At 45.2% G+C, this 15,945-nt stretch overlaps 1 protein-coding gene across 2 annotated transcripts in view; it reads right to left on the reverse strand.

The window, feature by feature from the left end:
* Positions 1–15,945, reverse strand: part of LOC311253190 (uncharacterized protein) — a 181,360-nt gene that overhangs the window by 41,445 nt on the left and 123,970 nt on the right. Inside the window, exon 7 of one of the 2 annotated variants that reach the window (XM_084346976.1) lies at positions 40–267. The exons of the other annotated variant lie outside the window; for it this stretch is intronic. Coding sequence (XP_084203102.1) covers positions 228–267 — 40 coding nt within the window. The 3' untranslated portion in view covers positions 40–227. Of the gene's footprint in view, positions 1–39; positions 268–15,945 lie in introns of those variants that run through there. 2 annotated transcript variants of the gene reach the window in all.

Genomic DNA, 15,945 nt, shown 5'->3' on the forward strand with positions numbered 1-15,945 from the left:
AAGTCTTCCTTTATGTTCCACATGCAACCCTGACTACCACCAGCCTCCTCAGGGCTCACTGGGCAGCAACTGAGGCATGAGTGACCCCCGCTGACCGCTGCCGAGCCACTGGGACAAAACCCACAGGTAGTCGTGCATAATTCCACTTCCTGCCCTCCGTAATGGCTTCTGGTGACCTCTGGCTGCACGCCGCGACCCATCATGCCCCATCAACCTCGGCCCGGTCCTCACAGCACGGCAGCACCCCCGAGGCTGAGTGAGCGAACGCTGTAAAACACACAATAATCCATTACTGTCATTTTTTTCCTTATAGAGTGGTGCAATATTTAGTTGCATCAGGATGATCTGTTCGGTGAACATCGACATATAACACCGTCTGTTTTTCAGTAGATGTTTGATCCTTGGAGTCCATCCATTTTTTTAGTTTACCTCCATACACTTGTAAGATTTTCATTGACTGTGTGAACTGGTCAGAATTTGGATAAATGTCCAGGTAAAGCCCATTTTCGATTATCTTTGCAACATCAGCAATCGATTTCATGTCAAGTAAGTTAAAAGTAAAGTTATAATTGTAATAATAGCAACAAGTCGAGTAAAGGTGCATGTTTACTTTTTAAAATAATCATTAAATCTACTTTTAAGATGAAAAATAAATTGTTTTCACATACAAATTGTAGTAACATCAGACTTTATGTGCTTCTCCAACTTAAATGCTCACATTCATGCAGTTAAAACACCATTAATAAGTGAGTTTTTGGTGTTTTACAGCTAAATCTACTTAATATTCCTTGTTTTTTACGGGCAACGCGCCTCATTTCATAAATGTAAACGTGTTATTCAGTTGTCTAAAATGTATATTGTGTGCACGTGTGAAAACACCACACACACACACACACAGACACACACACACTCTGGGCTGCAGCTGGCTGGGATGACATGTTAAGGATGTGTTAATTCACCCCTCTAAGTTTCCTTATCATGTCTGCTGCTTGGCCATTCATTAATAGTCCTGTTTTAATTAGCCATTAGTGAACACACTCCCCATGTCACAGATATGAGATGGGGGGGAGTGTGTGTGTGTGTGTGTGTGTGTGTGTGTGTGTGTGGGAGTAGGCCATACAGCGAGGAAGGTGTGAGGAGTATGGATGTGTGTGTGTGTGTGTGTGTGTGTGTGTGTGTGTGTGTGTGTGTGTGTGTGGACAGCTCCATTCTCCCTCTGTGGCGGCAGAACAATTGGCAGGGACACGCTGTTCAGCGGGGCCTCCTCCTCATTATTGGCCCACTGCTCACTTGTGAGCTGTATCATTGTACTGCAAGACAATGGCTGCCAGGGGCCCCACCCGACATGATACCCCCCCCACCCCCTCCTCACACACACACACACACACACACAGCTATAAGCTTAACTCCCCCCCTCTCCTCCTCACTCACTCCCTCCTGCATCTCAAACATCTACAACCCCGCAGTATCGCCGCAGCCGATTGGCTGCAGCCGCGGACGCCCGACGCCGGTCAGAGTCCACGGCGAGAGAAACAGGGGATTAAGCCTAATTAGCATGAACAATAAAAACAAACAAACACGGATGGGGGAGAGGGGTCAGCGAGGCAATCCCACTGTCTCTCTTAATTAGCATTGTTTACCGAGTGACACAGTTGGTTCATGATATCAGGCACATAGCAGCACATGTCTGTTACACAGACACAGAAAACATACAGCTCCATGTGGAGTGAGTTCTGGATGTATGTATTAATGCACAAAGGGGCTTGTTTTTTACTTTCAGTTAAAGGTTTTTAATTAATTACTGACTTAAACTTCCTTTTGATCGAACTTTGCGAACTGGAAAACGGTCGTTGTTGCTGCTGTCAGGTGAAAACCGAGTGCAAGTCGCTGAAGATGTCCTCTGCTTCACCTTATGATAATGCAGCCTTGTATTTCAAAGATAAATAAATAAATAAAAATACTACACAAGCAGGAACAAACCCAGAAACCTGCAACTGTTGGAGGGGAAAAGAAGCATCTTCGTTCCCCGTGTCTGAGGGAAAACTACAAAACGCTCCATGGTGTCAAACATGGCGAAGAACAGTGGTGTGTGAGTGTGTCAAGGCCAGATTGTTCTTGTAATTAACACAATTATCCATGAAAGTCAAGAAAAGTTTAGTCCAAAAACATAAAAGTATTAAGATGTTGACTTTCTGCTTGTTTATTGCAAAAAAAGACGAGCGAAAATACAAGAAACAAACACTGAATATCAGGAGAAAATGACTTAATACTAGTCAAACTACCACAAAAACGGGAGCACTGGGGAGAAGAGCAAGAGAAAAATAGGAAGTGAACCCAGGTAGCACACTTGGTATGGCCCAGTGACGGGCCACACAGCCCCAAGATGGACATGGCTCCTGGGTTCTGGGCCAGAATAGGGCTGACAATGGTCACACAGGTGGCTGAGACACCTTAGGAGTATAAAACCCCTGGAGGAGGGTGAAACACCAACTGTGAGTCAGATCTACAACGTCTACGTAAGTGTCCGCATACTTTTGGCCACGTAGATTATCAATCTATAATCGTCTGACCCGTTTAAAACGTCAAAACTCTCAAATCGTCCCGTGGTTCTGGAGGTTTCCAGTCGTTTAGGCTGCGCACTGATGCAGCTGTTCTTCTCTCACACTGATGAGCCGAATATAAAAAACAGAAGCTCCATCGATCGCCGCGGCACATGTATAAATATTAGTGATGAGATGATTGATGATGGGATTTCTAAATCTCTTTGGCGTCGCAGAAAAATTGCATTTGCCTGCGAGTGTCTGGCCGTCCGCGGCGCTGAAGGCCCACCCCTGGGGAACTCATCGCTGCAGTGGGGGTCAGTGAAAACTGGGCCGAATCAAAGTGATTAAGGAGCTGCGGATCAATAACGCCTTTATATTAGATTTACTCGCCATGCTGGGATCGCACACAGTCAGCAGAAAGACGGGAGGAGGCAGAGGCTGAAAATGAACCCAGATCCAGCTAAGCGTCCTCAGAATTGGGTGCTGGTATAAATCTTTGAGGCGTGATGAAATAATATAATCATCTTTAAATTGGAGGGATGAGGGGGACGGGCTTTTGTTTCTGCTGATCTTCTAAAATCTGAAGAGGGTTCTGATGACGAACCATTACCCAGAAACCATCTGTGAGGAGCCTTGTTGGTCAACTGTGACGGGATGTGGTCGTACAGTAGATACAGTGGTGTTTCCTCCTGCAGCTCCTGTGTGACGAGCTGTGATCAGTCATCGGTCCTGGAGAGAGAAGAGTTTCTGCAAAATCGATCCAATAACGGTTCTGGAAGAGGCTGATGTGACTCACAGCTGAAGGCAACAGGCTCGTATCTGTTCTCTGTATGTTGTCAGACGTCATTCTGGGAAACGCAACACTGAAGCTGGCAGGGCGGGTCGAGGGCAAGTCCAACAGAACATACAGAGCGATATACAAACCTCTGTGTCTGAAATCAGTGTCGTTCTTTCTGACTGGAAACGACAAGAAAAAAAACTTGGAAAGAGTGTAATTTAAAGGTTAAGTACTGAATACTGGATCCAATAGTGCAGTAATACAGTACATACATGCATGTAAATATGTGTTTAATTTACTTTAACTTCTACTTTTTATGTTTAAGTACATTAAACATCAGATATTTGTAGACTTTTACTCGAGTACTCTTCGTATGGGCGACTTTCCCTTTTCTAAAGTGACATTTTTACTCAGCTATGACTTTGTGTATCTCCAGTGATGGAATGTAACTAAGTATATTTACTCAAGTACTGCATCTAAGTGCAATTTTGCAGTACTCTCTTGTACTTTACTTGAGTATTTTCATTTTCTTGTACTTTACACTTCCACTCCACTACATGTGTACTCTTGCACTTACTCTTTGCACATTTATTTGATACTTTTAGTTACTAGTTACTTTGCAGATTACATTGGTGCTGATTCCAATAACCAGAAGAATGCTGAATACAGGATCCAATGACGTTTAAATTACTTTTACTTCTACTTTTGAGTACTTGAGTACGTTTAATATCTCAAGTACTCTTCGTACGAGTGACACGATATCTTTTGGGCCATCTTTTTTTTACAACCCTGAGAAATGGAACTACTCAGGTGCAGTATTACTATTTAAAAAAATGATATTTAACTGCAGTACTTTATTAAATGTATTCAGTTACATTCCACCACAGTAACCGCCGGCCCTGATCTCAGACCTCACACCTGGCACCACTACATATAGAAGCATCTACACACAGAGTGATGTGTGTCGCTTCACACACACATCACTCTCTGTGAACGCCAATTAGTAAATAAATAGCTTTCTGGTGACAATTAGTTGAACTCATCTTGAAATGGGCGCCTGAGCGTGTGCGCACACACTCGCACAATGTGCCATTGCCCCTTATATCTCCATGGAGACAACATGTCCCCCCCCCACCCACAAACCCCCAACCCCACCAGTGTTTGTCTCACAGTAAATCTAAATTGGCGAGTGCAGTTAACCCCCTCACCTCCTCCTCAGCCGGCTCCTAAGTCTGTGGATGTCTGCAGCAGACGATGAGAGAGAATTACAATCAATGTGAGAAAAAAAAAAAAAAAAAAAAGAGGTGCACGAGGGGGTAGAGGAAAAAGGCAGTGGAAAACGTGTTAGCACACAACAGAGCCGGGGTCATGCAGAAGCCACGCACTGAAGATGAAGACTAAAGCGAACTTGCCTGTGTTTTAAGGTTATTTCGCAGGAATCTTTCATGTAGTCTGGTGTGTGGGGGGGGCGGATGTATGTGCTGGGAGGGGCTCTGAAGGAACCTCCAATCTGTTTACAGCTCTGATTGGAATTACACAATCAATTACCACCCCCTGCTGTGGCCCAAATGAGCCAGCCCAAAAGACAGGGGAATTGGTTAAATGTTATTGTTGGGAGGCCATTATCCAACAATCGGGGTGGTTAATGCAAGAAAATGACATTCATTAAAAGGCTCGACGGGAGGCTCCCAGGGGCCAGGCTGCAGCTGACCCTCATTCACCGCCAGGCTTTGTGGGCCCTCGTCCACTGTGGGGAGGGGAGATCATGTCAAAGGCACAAAATGCTCCTCTTTTGTCGCAGAGTGGCCTTCAGTCTCTCTTTGCAGGGGCAAAGAGCCAGAGAAAATACCTGCGATTGCGAGCGCGAATGTTTTTTGTGCCGTGTGAAGGTGTCAGAGAGGGAGGGAAAAAAAAGGGGATAATTACATCATTCTGTGAATTAGAGGAGTGGAGGGGGGAGAGTGATTGAGGCCCCCCTCGCCGATGGATGCACATGTAATCCTGCAGTAATGAGGCAGCACCAGAATCATACTCCACACACACTTAGTCCTATAATGTATATCATCAACGCTTTGAAAAAAAGATGCTATTCCCCCCCTTGTGCGAGTGCACTTCCAGGCAGCGCGCGGTGATATCATCTATCAACGCAGACAGAGCTATCAAAAGCCAAAAAGTCAAAAGTAAGAGCAGACATCAGCCCACAGAGAGAGCGCCGAGCCTGGTCGTGTCATTATTTTTGATGCGGGATTCCTGGGAGAGATTATTTTTGCAAACTTCCACCAACGCAAAAAAAAAAAGGCTGTCTTTGTCTTGTTCTATTCAGAGAGTCGCAGATAGGACGGCGGGTCAGCGAGAAGGAAGACAGCCGTGGCCTTGTTATTTCTGTTCATCCTACAGGAAACGAGAGACGCGAGGAAGGAATATGTTCCTTTATGGCGAGAAGTCACATTGTAGCTGCCTGTACAGTGTGTGTTACAGAGCCTCGCCGAGTTAACTCGGGAAATAAAAGTCCCTCTTGCTCGTTTCAGTTTGCTTTTCTATATTGAATCTAAAGAACTCAAGCAAATCAAGGGATTAAAAGCAAAGGACTGGGTCGGAACATATTCTTGGTTTGCATTGACACAACAGTGTCAAACACGACTGTTTGATGGTTTATACAAGGGGTCTTATTGTGTTTGTCTCAGACAGCACACATTTGTAAGACGTAGTCTGTAGAGCGTTTGAGAAAACGTTTGCGAGACATCGGCATTTTGTCGTCTCGCCAATGTCTTCCAAATTTGCAAAAGCTCCCAATACCATCTTTCCAACGTAACACGCACCAACATCTGCAAGATGTATGTGTTTGATTGAAGATATGATGCACATGTTAAACAAAGTAATACCAAAACCAATATTGAGATGAGGTTTGTCAAGACTGCCCGTTGGGGAGATAGATAGCCTCATAGAAACTGTTCAATCTTACTTTGTGATTGGTTTCATTATGGACAAGGCAGATCACTTCCATCTGTCCCCTGAGGTCTGACAAAGTAAGACTTTACTGTCTCCTCAAACACCTTTTCCTTGGTTCTGGGGCACTTAAATGTTTCAGAGGGCAAACATTGGCTCATTAATGTTGGAAAGAACGCACACAAAGGTGGAAAGGTAGGCTAGAGAGACTACTTGTACCGTTTTGAAGAAGTTCGAGAAGTTGCAAGACTTCAGACAGGTCAACAATGTCCAGTCCTGCACCTTGAAAGTTCCTGGCCCATCACAACATCTGGACTCAAAAAGTGAGGACCCAAGGACCAAAACTGAAACAAGGTACGTTTGTTAAAAATATCAAAGGTGTTGCCCCTTCAAGAAAGCTCAACAGGCACAGAGGTTTACCTGGTCATCATATAGAGCAAAGGTCTGGCAACAGGTAGTCAAGTTTGAGTGATCAAGCCCAAAGGTAACTGAATCATATTCATTGCGAGAGGAAGAAGACACTGTAGGACCAGTGGGGTAATGGAGGGCAGTTGTGTTAGCAGGCGGAGGATCAGCTGACTGGGAAAGGTATGATCACCCTGTGGACAGCTGGTGGACTGCAACTGTTCTTGCAGATTGAAGACAAGACAAGTTTTCCTCTGGATTATAGTGTCTCAAAGGTTTTTGTTTTCTTAATTCGCAGAAAGTCTTTAAAGGAAAACCGTGAGTAATTAAGTGAAGACACACGACAAACTGTGGCTCTTCTCTGTTGTTGGGGGCGTTTTGTTGCCATGGTTCGGATCCACTTGTGTGAGGGGTCACGACAAATCAATACAGAGTGATCACTTCTATCCTAAGATGAAACATTTCTATTGTCTCTTCCAGGATGACAATACCCTCATCCAAAGGGCACGAGTGGTCACTGAATGGTTTGGCCTCGCAGTCACAAGACCCGAAACCCAATTGGACACCTTTAAGTCCATCATTTGGATCGTCAAAACACCAAATGAGGGACTATCTTTCAGAAGAAAGCCTTTACTTTGCTACCAATCATCTGTATTTCCTCTTAAATGACCAAACCTCGACCTTTTGTCACGTCTTCCTCCGCACGCCGAGTTCGCTTTGACGACTCCCATTGTCAGCGAGGGCACGAGACTGACATGCGATTAGAGCCGATAACTGTTACAGATAACCAGGACGAGGGGGGAGAAGCCACGGGAGCGAGGATCCCAGCAGCGTGCCGCCAAGGAGTGAATCAATTTTGCGCACTCGCCAGGTCTGTGGCTTATTGAACACACAGATTGACCCTCCTAAAGATGGCTGTTACCTCAAAGCCCAAACACTGACCTCTGACTCTTGACCATCTGTCGGCTCCTCGGGAAAGAAAAAAACCTCCAGGATTGTGGAGCGTAAAGTGTCGCAGTGTTGGGGTGTTTTTTTTTTGTTTTTTTGGCAGGAAAACTGTATTTGTGGAGATAAAGGGATCAAATACAGTAATTACAAAGCGATAGTTTAATGAAATTTTCTGGTTGCTACAGTTGCGTGCTGTCTAGTGTGAGCCGGGCTCATCAGAGAGAGGTGAAATAATTATCACAGGCACCTGTTATGGCAAAGAACAGGTGGAGCTATAGCGTTTTTAATCTCACATCTCAACGGATATTATCAGGATGTGTGTGTGCGTGTGTGTGGGTGTGAGTGTGTACGTGCACACAAATTTTATCTTTGTGCCGCGGTGCTGTGTGTGTTAGGTGCTGAGTTAAGCCTCTGATTGAGAAACAAGCCACAGTAGCAACATGCCTCGCTGTTTCCCCCAGCATCTGTCTCGAGCAGCATGAGGCCTCCTGCGAGCGGGGAGGGAGGGTGGAGGAGCGAGGAAGCCGCGGAGAGGCGGCTTTCCTTCATCTCTTCCTCTCCCCTCTCTCTTCTCATTATTTGGGAGGCAACATTCGAGGTTTTAAAAACCTCTCCCTCCGTCTCTCGTCTCAGTGTGAGTTTTTTTGTCTTCCATCATCCGCGAGTCAGCGCCGGGTCATATCACAACACGACGCGCTCTGCTGTGAGTTTAGCACCAGACACACAAGCTCCCCGCCACTTTCCTTTTGCGCAGACACAGTTTCTTTGAGACACACTGCGCCCGCACTGTCAAAATACTGGAGGTAGATAAGGCGGGTAGTTGAATTCGAAGAGCTGTCCTGGATGTTTGAAAAAATCTCTACTACTTGCCTCTTTTTCCTGTTTCTTGTAGCAGCAGCGGCAGTGGAAGAAACACAAAAAAATGGAGCCCTAGTCGAGCCATTTTGTTTTTAAATTGGCGCTAACGCTCCAGATATAGGTCGAATAAAGGTAAAAGATTTACATTCAACACAAACACCTTAACTAACAGGCGTAATGACAGACTACACCCCTTGTAATTCAGTTCCCATCGCTGCGGATATCATCTCTCTTTAGCTGTAATGATTAGTAATAAAAGGTGCAAAATGGAGTCAGCTGGCTGTGAGATGATCGGCTCCATATGCCAGCTCTGTTGGGGTGCTATTTCATCCAGTTTACCCAGTCCAGGAAGTTGACGAGTTGGATACGAGGGATGTTTTGATTCTGAAGTTGTTGATGCGTGTTTTGGCTCGTTTCAAATGAGCTCCTTCTGCCTCTGATTGAAAAAACACACCTTATTTAACCTTAATTAACATACACAGTACAGTATGGAGCGGGAGATACCGCCTGCTTGTATGCGACTGCATTTTGTGCAACCTGAGCGGCAGAATAAATGTTGTGTTGTGTCTTTTTTGAGAACCAGAGACATGTTAAAACTCAGATTCATATTTTAAAAAAGGCTGAGCTCTGGTCGGGTTAGGTTTAGGAAAAGATCAGCCGGAAAACATACCGACATCTCGTCAAATATTTGGTTTTGGTGCCGCAGACAGCTGGAAAATGTTGTGACATTTTGTCTAAGAAATCCTTATTTGTTGCCACTAACATGGCCCGGAAATGTCCAGATGTCTCATCAAAAGATCCGGTTCTGTTGTTACAAAACATGGCTCTGAAATGTCCTGGACAGTGGTCTTTGCTCGGCGGCCATCTCGGCTACCCATCATGCCACAGCCATCCAATCCCCTCCACCTTCTGACGTGAAAGCTAATATACGCGTTATGTGAACGTGACACGACACATATTGTAGAAATGTTGACATGACGTGTATAAAACGTACGTAATTATTTGCTCAACATCTTCCTGTGCAGCTTCCGTGCTGCACTAAGAGCGAGATGACCAAAAAACAGTCCAATTTAAAGAGCGCAACCAGACTATGAGCTGAGTGTTTACACGCTAAGGTTGAATAACTCAGAGTGTCCTTGAAGAGGTAGACGGGTCTATTAATAGCCTCGGACTGTAACTGAGGCGGGAGCAGGTTGAGTAAAGTGGCATTTCAGAGCTGTTCGTCCAAAGAAAGAGCTGCTGTATAATCTTCAGGACAACATGTCGGGTTTTATGTCAGCAGCGGACCTCACAGTCATGTTAATGTACAGCACAGACACACTGTGATAGATTTAGGGTTAATCATGTCCAGAACTGTCAGCGACAAAGAGGTTCGGATGGAAAGAAACCGTTTTGTGTGTTGTTGTTGTGCATGAAACTTTGAGAGTTTACAGGTTGTGCAGTTGCCTAATTTCAACATATTTTCAGGAATGAACTGTGCAAGAAACAATACTCGTGTTGTGAGTTTGTACGTTGACTTTCAGACATAATTCCTGGAGAGAAATGTCGAAAACTTTCATTATTAGTTCGTACTTTAAAATTCCTGTAGACAAATTCTGCATTATTGCAGATTCAGCTGACCGACGGAAAGTTTCACAACTTCCTATAATTAGTATAAAATTTTAGCCACCTTTGCAGATATTTTCTGGAGAATAAAACATATTACCAAACTTTGACTTTGTCTTATTGAATCTGCATGAAGAGATGTAATCGGGCTCTCCGCTGATATTCTGGCCCGACCAGCTGCAGATCAAGAGCTCATAAAGTTGTCAGTTATGTATTCAGTCAAAACACAAATTACTGTACAACACATTATTCCTTCATCTTCATGGCGTCCGTAAGCGAAACAGCCTCCTCTTTCACCCCTTGGCACCGATTCTGCAGGCCAGTTTATCTGGACTGGGACTGAGTTCAACATGTATTTGACACGGTTGCCGTATTCTGAATATCTGATCCAATATGAATGTTTTCCACTGTCAGGGTGCCAGACAACAGCATCTGAATATTAACTTTTGCTGTTTTTTGGAAGATTATTCCAATCAACCTGCCCTCCGCACCCGTGCCCTCTGAGGGGAGGTTGAAATAGAGAGTCGATTACATTAATGTTAAGTTATTGCTTTAAACTTGGAAGTATTAAAGTGTCAGGGGGGTGATGACTTGTTCCTGACTTCCTGCTGAGCAGAGCTACCTGCTCAAAGTCCAAAACTTAAAGCGAGCTTGTCGACAGAAGGGGCGAGAGGCTGATTAAATCGTCCTCGCTGTCACCAACGCGCCGAGGGAAGCCAAGTCCAGAAGAAAGCCAAGTACACAAACAATAGTTTGCTTGTGTCAAGTGAAGGAGGCATATCATTAACACCAGAGTTGTAACTGGAAGGGGCCAATCAACACCTGTTTCCACTGTTATCACGCTTACACAAAGCAAAGCATCAAAAGTGACATTTAAGCATAAAAAAACCCGAAATATTCACACGCACAAGTGAGTCAAAACAACCCGATCGGAGCTCGATGCGCCACTTTTCCTGAGAGGCAACCGTTTTGGCTAACCGGCTGTTATGTCGCACGTTCTCGCAGCTAAAGCCGGGCCTATATAAAGCAACGATAAGACGGCGACTGTGGCGCTTCCAAGCGAGTCATCTCCGGCAGCCAGCCTAGCTATCATTATCTGTTAAAGAGCCTCCGTCCCTATGGATCATCATTACGAGGCGCATTAGAAAATACTTTGATTAAACTCCCCTAATCCAGCACAGACAGCTGCAGTCCATTCACAGCTGCCTAATCTCCCCGCCACTAAATACCACCGAGACAATGGGCAACAAATGACAACTTACGTGAGGAGGGAGTGTTGGGAGGAGGGTGGAGGGGGTGAGGCAGAAATAAAGGAGGGAGAAAACAAAGAAAAAGAGGGAGAGAGAAGGGAGGGGAGAGCTGATTCCTCTATCAAAAGGCGGGCGGTAAACAGTGCTGATGGCGAGCCGTATCATGCCGGGAGATGGCTGATGCTTTCTGCGAAATGAAAGGGGATACGGAGAAAGACAGAGGGGGAACGTGAGGTAGAAAGAGTTTAGCGGAAGGTAGAAGAAGGGGAAAGTGTGACGCGAAGGAGGACGGAGGAGGGAGGAGGGAGGAGGAAGGATGATGGAGTTGCGTCTCCCCTCGGCTGGCAGATGAAATGTTGCACGCCGAGGAGAGATCTCTTTCACCCGCGACTACAAACAGGGCGAGGGCGCTGATGGGAGCCGCCGCAATCAAGATGAGAGGAGAGCGAGGGAGAGAGAGAGAGAGAGAGCGGCAGAGAGAAAGGGGAGAAAAATGAAACTACTCCTCAATGGTACAAATCACCGCGGGGAGGTTATCAGGGCCGTCGGCAATCACTATAATGACAACATGGTGTGACATGATAGTTACAGCACTCAAAGAAAATCATTCGCCCGGGCTGGGGAAGAGATAGGCAGGCGGGCAGCTTCATAAATACTGGTCTGGCTTGGAGAGTGAGAGTATGTGTGTGTGTGTGTGTGTGTGTGTGTGTTGTGGCAGCATGTATGTGTCCGGGCCGATGTGTACGTCTTAGTGTGTAAGATGATGGCGAGGAGAGGCAGGTGAGTGTGTTGTGATTGTGCGGGTCAGTGTTGATCAGCGAGGAGCTCTGTTTGTTTTGATTGCCGGCCCGTCGCTTCATTTTGTGGGTTTCACCATCGGGGCGAGCACTTGTTGTGATACTCTGAAGTTAAAAGTAATAAAATAAACAATTACCTTCGGGGAGCGTCCGCGGCAGAACCAACGCAATCACCAGAATAAATGTTGTTACAGCCGCTCTGCAAACTTTATTTTATTCAATTCTTTGTTGTGACAACGCTGCACTTATAGTCTGGTCAGCTTTAGGCACAAAAAACACTTTGGCTTTGGCTTACCTGTCACCAGAAACACCACATCTTGGTTTTATTAACGCTACAAAACTGTCCCAAAGTCTTGTCAAAAACATCTGGTTTTATTGACACAACCACAGGTGGAAAACGTCCTTATATCTCATTAAAAATGTGCGGTTTGTTGTCACTTACGCGGCTGGAAAATGTCCTGAAGACTCATCAGAAATACTTGGTTTTGTTGCCGCAAACACAGCTGGAATAATCCCAACATCTTGTCAAAAATAACCGGTTTTGTTGCCTGGAAATGTCCCAACGTCTTTTAAAAACACTTGGGTTTTTTTGCCACAAACACAACGGAAATGTCCTGACCACTTGTTAAATATATCAACTTTTGTCGTCACTATCGTGGCTTGAAACTGTCCCAATATCTCCTCAGAAAAATGTTGTTTTGTTGCCACTTACACAGCTGGAAATATTCCGTGCCTCTCGTCAAAAGTATCTGGTCTTGTTGCCACAAACACAACTGGGAAAAATACCTGATGTCCCAACAAAAGTTTCAGATTTTCTTTTGCCTCAAACACGACTGGAAAGTGTCTCTCACATCCACTGTTTTAATGCTTACAAATGCAGAAACATCAGCCTGAACAGTGGTCTCTGGCTCGGCAGCCATTTTGCCAAGCTGGCATGCCACCGACATCCCATCTGGCGACTGGGCAGAATGCAACTCAAGGGGGCACAAACAAGCTGATACCTGATAAAATACCGTGACAAGTTGTGCAATCGTGTCTCCTTCTAGTTGGACATTCCCGGAAAACCTCCGAAGGAAGACGCCCAGGAGGCGTGATCCCGATCAGATGCCCAAACCACCTCGGCTGGCTCCTTTAGACCACTCTCCGCTCCCTCTGCCTGTCCGAGCTCCTCGCCCTGCCCTGCCACAACTACTCGGAGACCTCAGGGCGGACTGAGAGCACACTGGAGACATTATACGTATTATCTGATCTGGCTGGGGAAACCCCTCGGGATGCTCCAGGAGGAGCTGGAAAACTTTGCTCGACATCTGGACTACAGAGAAAATGGCAGAAAATGAATCGATGGATGAAATTATGTTCCACGGACGAAACCAAACGTGACACACGCAGGGTGCAGCATCCACCCAACCAGCTTCAATCATGACCTCATACTTTTTAAAAAACTTATTTCTTTGGTCGTCAGGGTTGAATTTCTGTTTTCTAGAGAGCCATGTCATTCAGAGGCCGACGCTCAAGTGGGGTTCTTCGTTCGAATTAAATCAGCTGGAGGAATAAAAAAAAAAAAATGCCATTAAAACATGAAAACATCTCGTTAACTAGGAACCCAAGTGTACAGACTTGGTCACGGCTTCGTGCACTTAAGTGAATTTAATGGACAAATTCAATCTTAAATCCTCACCTGGACTCATCTGGTCAGTCTGTTTCTTGGAAAAGAGCAAATATCATTAAGATTTGTACACCCACAGTGTGTGTGTGTGTGTGTGTGTGTGTGTGTGTGTGTGTGTAGCATGCATGCTAATTTCCCTGAGCCATGCTGAGGTGCTTCTGGATGAATCATACATGGACATGCTCACAACACCCATGCTGGGGAATAATGAGACCCAATGAAGTGAAGAATATGAACACACCTAGTCTCCACCGACAACCTCTCTGCCTCCCTCTTCCTCGTATTCATCACCGCCCCCTCTCTTCGTCTCTGATCTCCCCCCCCACCCGTGAGGGTGTGTCGTACGGCGGCGCTGGTGTGAGCGTGCATGTATTATTATTACACATCTACCCCCGGACGCCGCGTCGCTGCGACGGATTTGGCCGGCCACGGTTGTTATGCGGACGGATGATTGTGCTTGGAAACAGAAGAGGTCCGGGTTAATACGGCTCAGCTCGGCGTCGGAGAGGCTGCTGGCAGGGGTCGGAGGTCGGCTGATGAGAAAGCACAAAGCTAGCGCCGGGCTTTCTCTCTGTGTTTGTGTGTGTGGGCAGCGCAGAGGTCAGGGAGAGTGAGTCACTGCAACCACACAGGCCTACACACACACACACACACACACACACACACACACACACACACACACTTTTGAAACACGACAAGCTCACACACCGATAAAGACACACAGAAGAGTAGATCGTACTTTGATGCACGCACATCATCGGCCTTTGCTGAAGGGCCTCCTGGGTTTTATTTACAGAAAATCAATTAAAAACAGTTCTTAGCCCACCAGGAGCGCAGCAACATTATCACGTCTGACTGAAGTCTCTCATGAAACACACAAAGGCAAAGTTTTGAGTGAATTTCGCTGCAATCCAAGAGGAAAAAAGTTGCCAACCTGCCGACTGGGAACCAACCAGTGGGTCATGAGTTAAAACTGACTGGTAATGAGAGGATAGACGAGGTGAATAAACCTCGAAACTTTGATTTGTCTTCTTGTAAATGTTTTCTTGAGATTTTTACCTCAACATATGTGACATTTGTGTCACAGGTAGACACAGCTTTGTTCTGAGGGTAAAATGAAGCTGTTGCTGTCCATGTCAAAGAAAAGAAAAGCCTAAATGTTGTTAAAATACTGAAATATATCTATATTTCTATGTATTTGTATTTACAGGTGAATCAGACGGCAGCAAAACTTGAATTAAAGTAAAACACATCCAGTCGGGTAGCCACTGTGTTGAAATTTTCCCACTAAATAATAAGCTTGTGACAATTGAACACATGTTGACTTTTATTTTGAAGTCGGCTAGTCACAGGAAATGCAACATGTTCAGTGAGTTAAGCACTTTCTTAATCATAAATTCGTCTACAGAACAAAACAAAAGTCATTTTCTGGTTTAAATCCAAAACTATTGCTAAATAACCACTTTTGCTTTTGACTTTGATAACAAATCCTCCCTCCGTAATCAGTGTACGGACCACTCGTGCCCCCCGTGTTCGGAAAAACACAACAAAAGTGCCCTTGTGGTGCTCCTGGTGCCCTTCTTTATTTTGCTTGCCCCCGCCCCTCAAACATCTGAGTCTGCCACTGGTATAACGCCAACATGTATTCTGGTGATTGGGTTGTTTATTCACATGTATGTACATTTATAAGGGCACCAACAAAAGACAGATTTCAATGCTCACATTTACAGATGACACGATATTCTATATTTTAGTAAAAGTTCCACTCTGGATCCTACGTTTCCCACAATGCAATTCAGAAGTGTATTTTCAATCAAACCTCCATCTCTGTTAAATGCCTACATCTTCTGTTCAAGCCCAAACGAAACTACAGTGGCTTACAGTAGAGCGCATACCTCCGCCAAAGACATCTTCAGGGTTATTTTTGAGTTTATACAGCTGTTTTCACATGTTGACCCCATTTTTTCTGGTGGTTTAATGGTTCAATACGAGTGAGAACACGTGAAAGATTTGGGATAAACTCCCCACTAAAGGCTCTATAATGTCCCTGTTTTAACATGTGATTCCCATAAACAAATTACCAGCAACTTCTTCACCTTGAGCACAAGTGTGTCTGAATCATACTGCTCAAAGTCAGTCCATTAACAAC

The sequence above is a fragment of the Pagrus pagrus genome (assembly GCF_965226575.1).
Source record: "Pagrus pagrus genome assembly, chromosome: 24".
NCBI classification, from domain to species: domain Eukaryota; kingdom Metazoa; phylum Chordata; class Actinopteri; order Spariformes; family Sparidae; genus Pagrus; species Pagrus pagrus.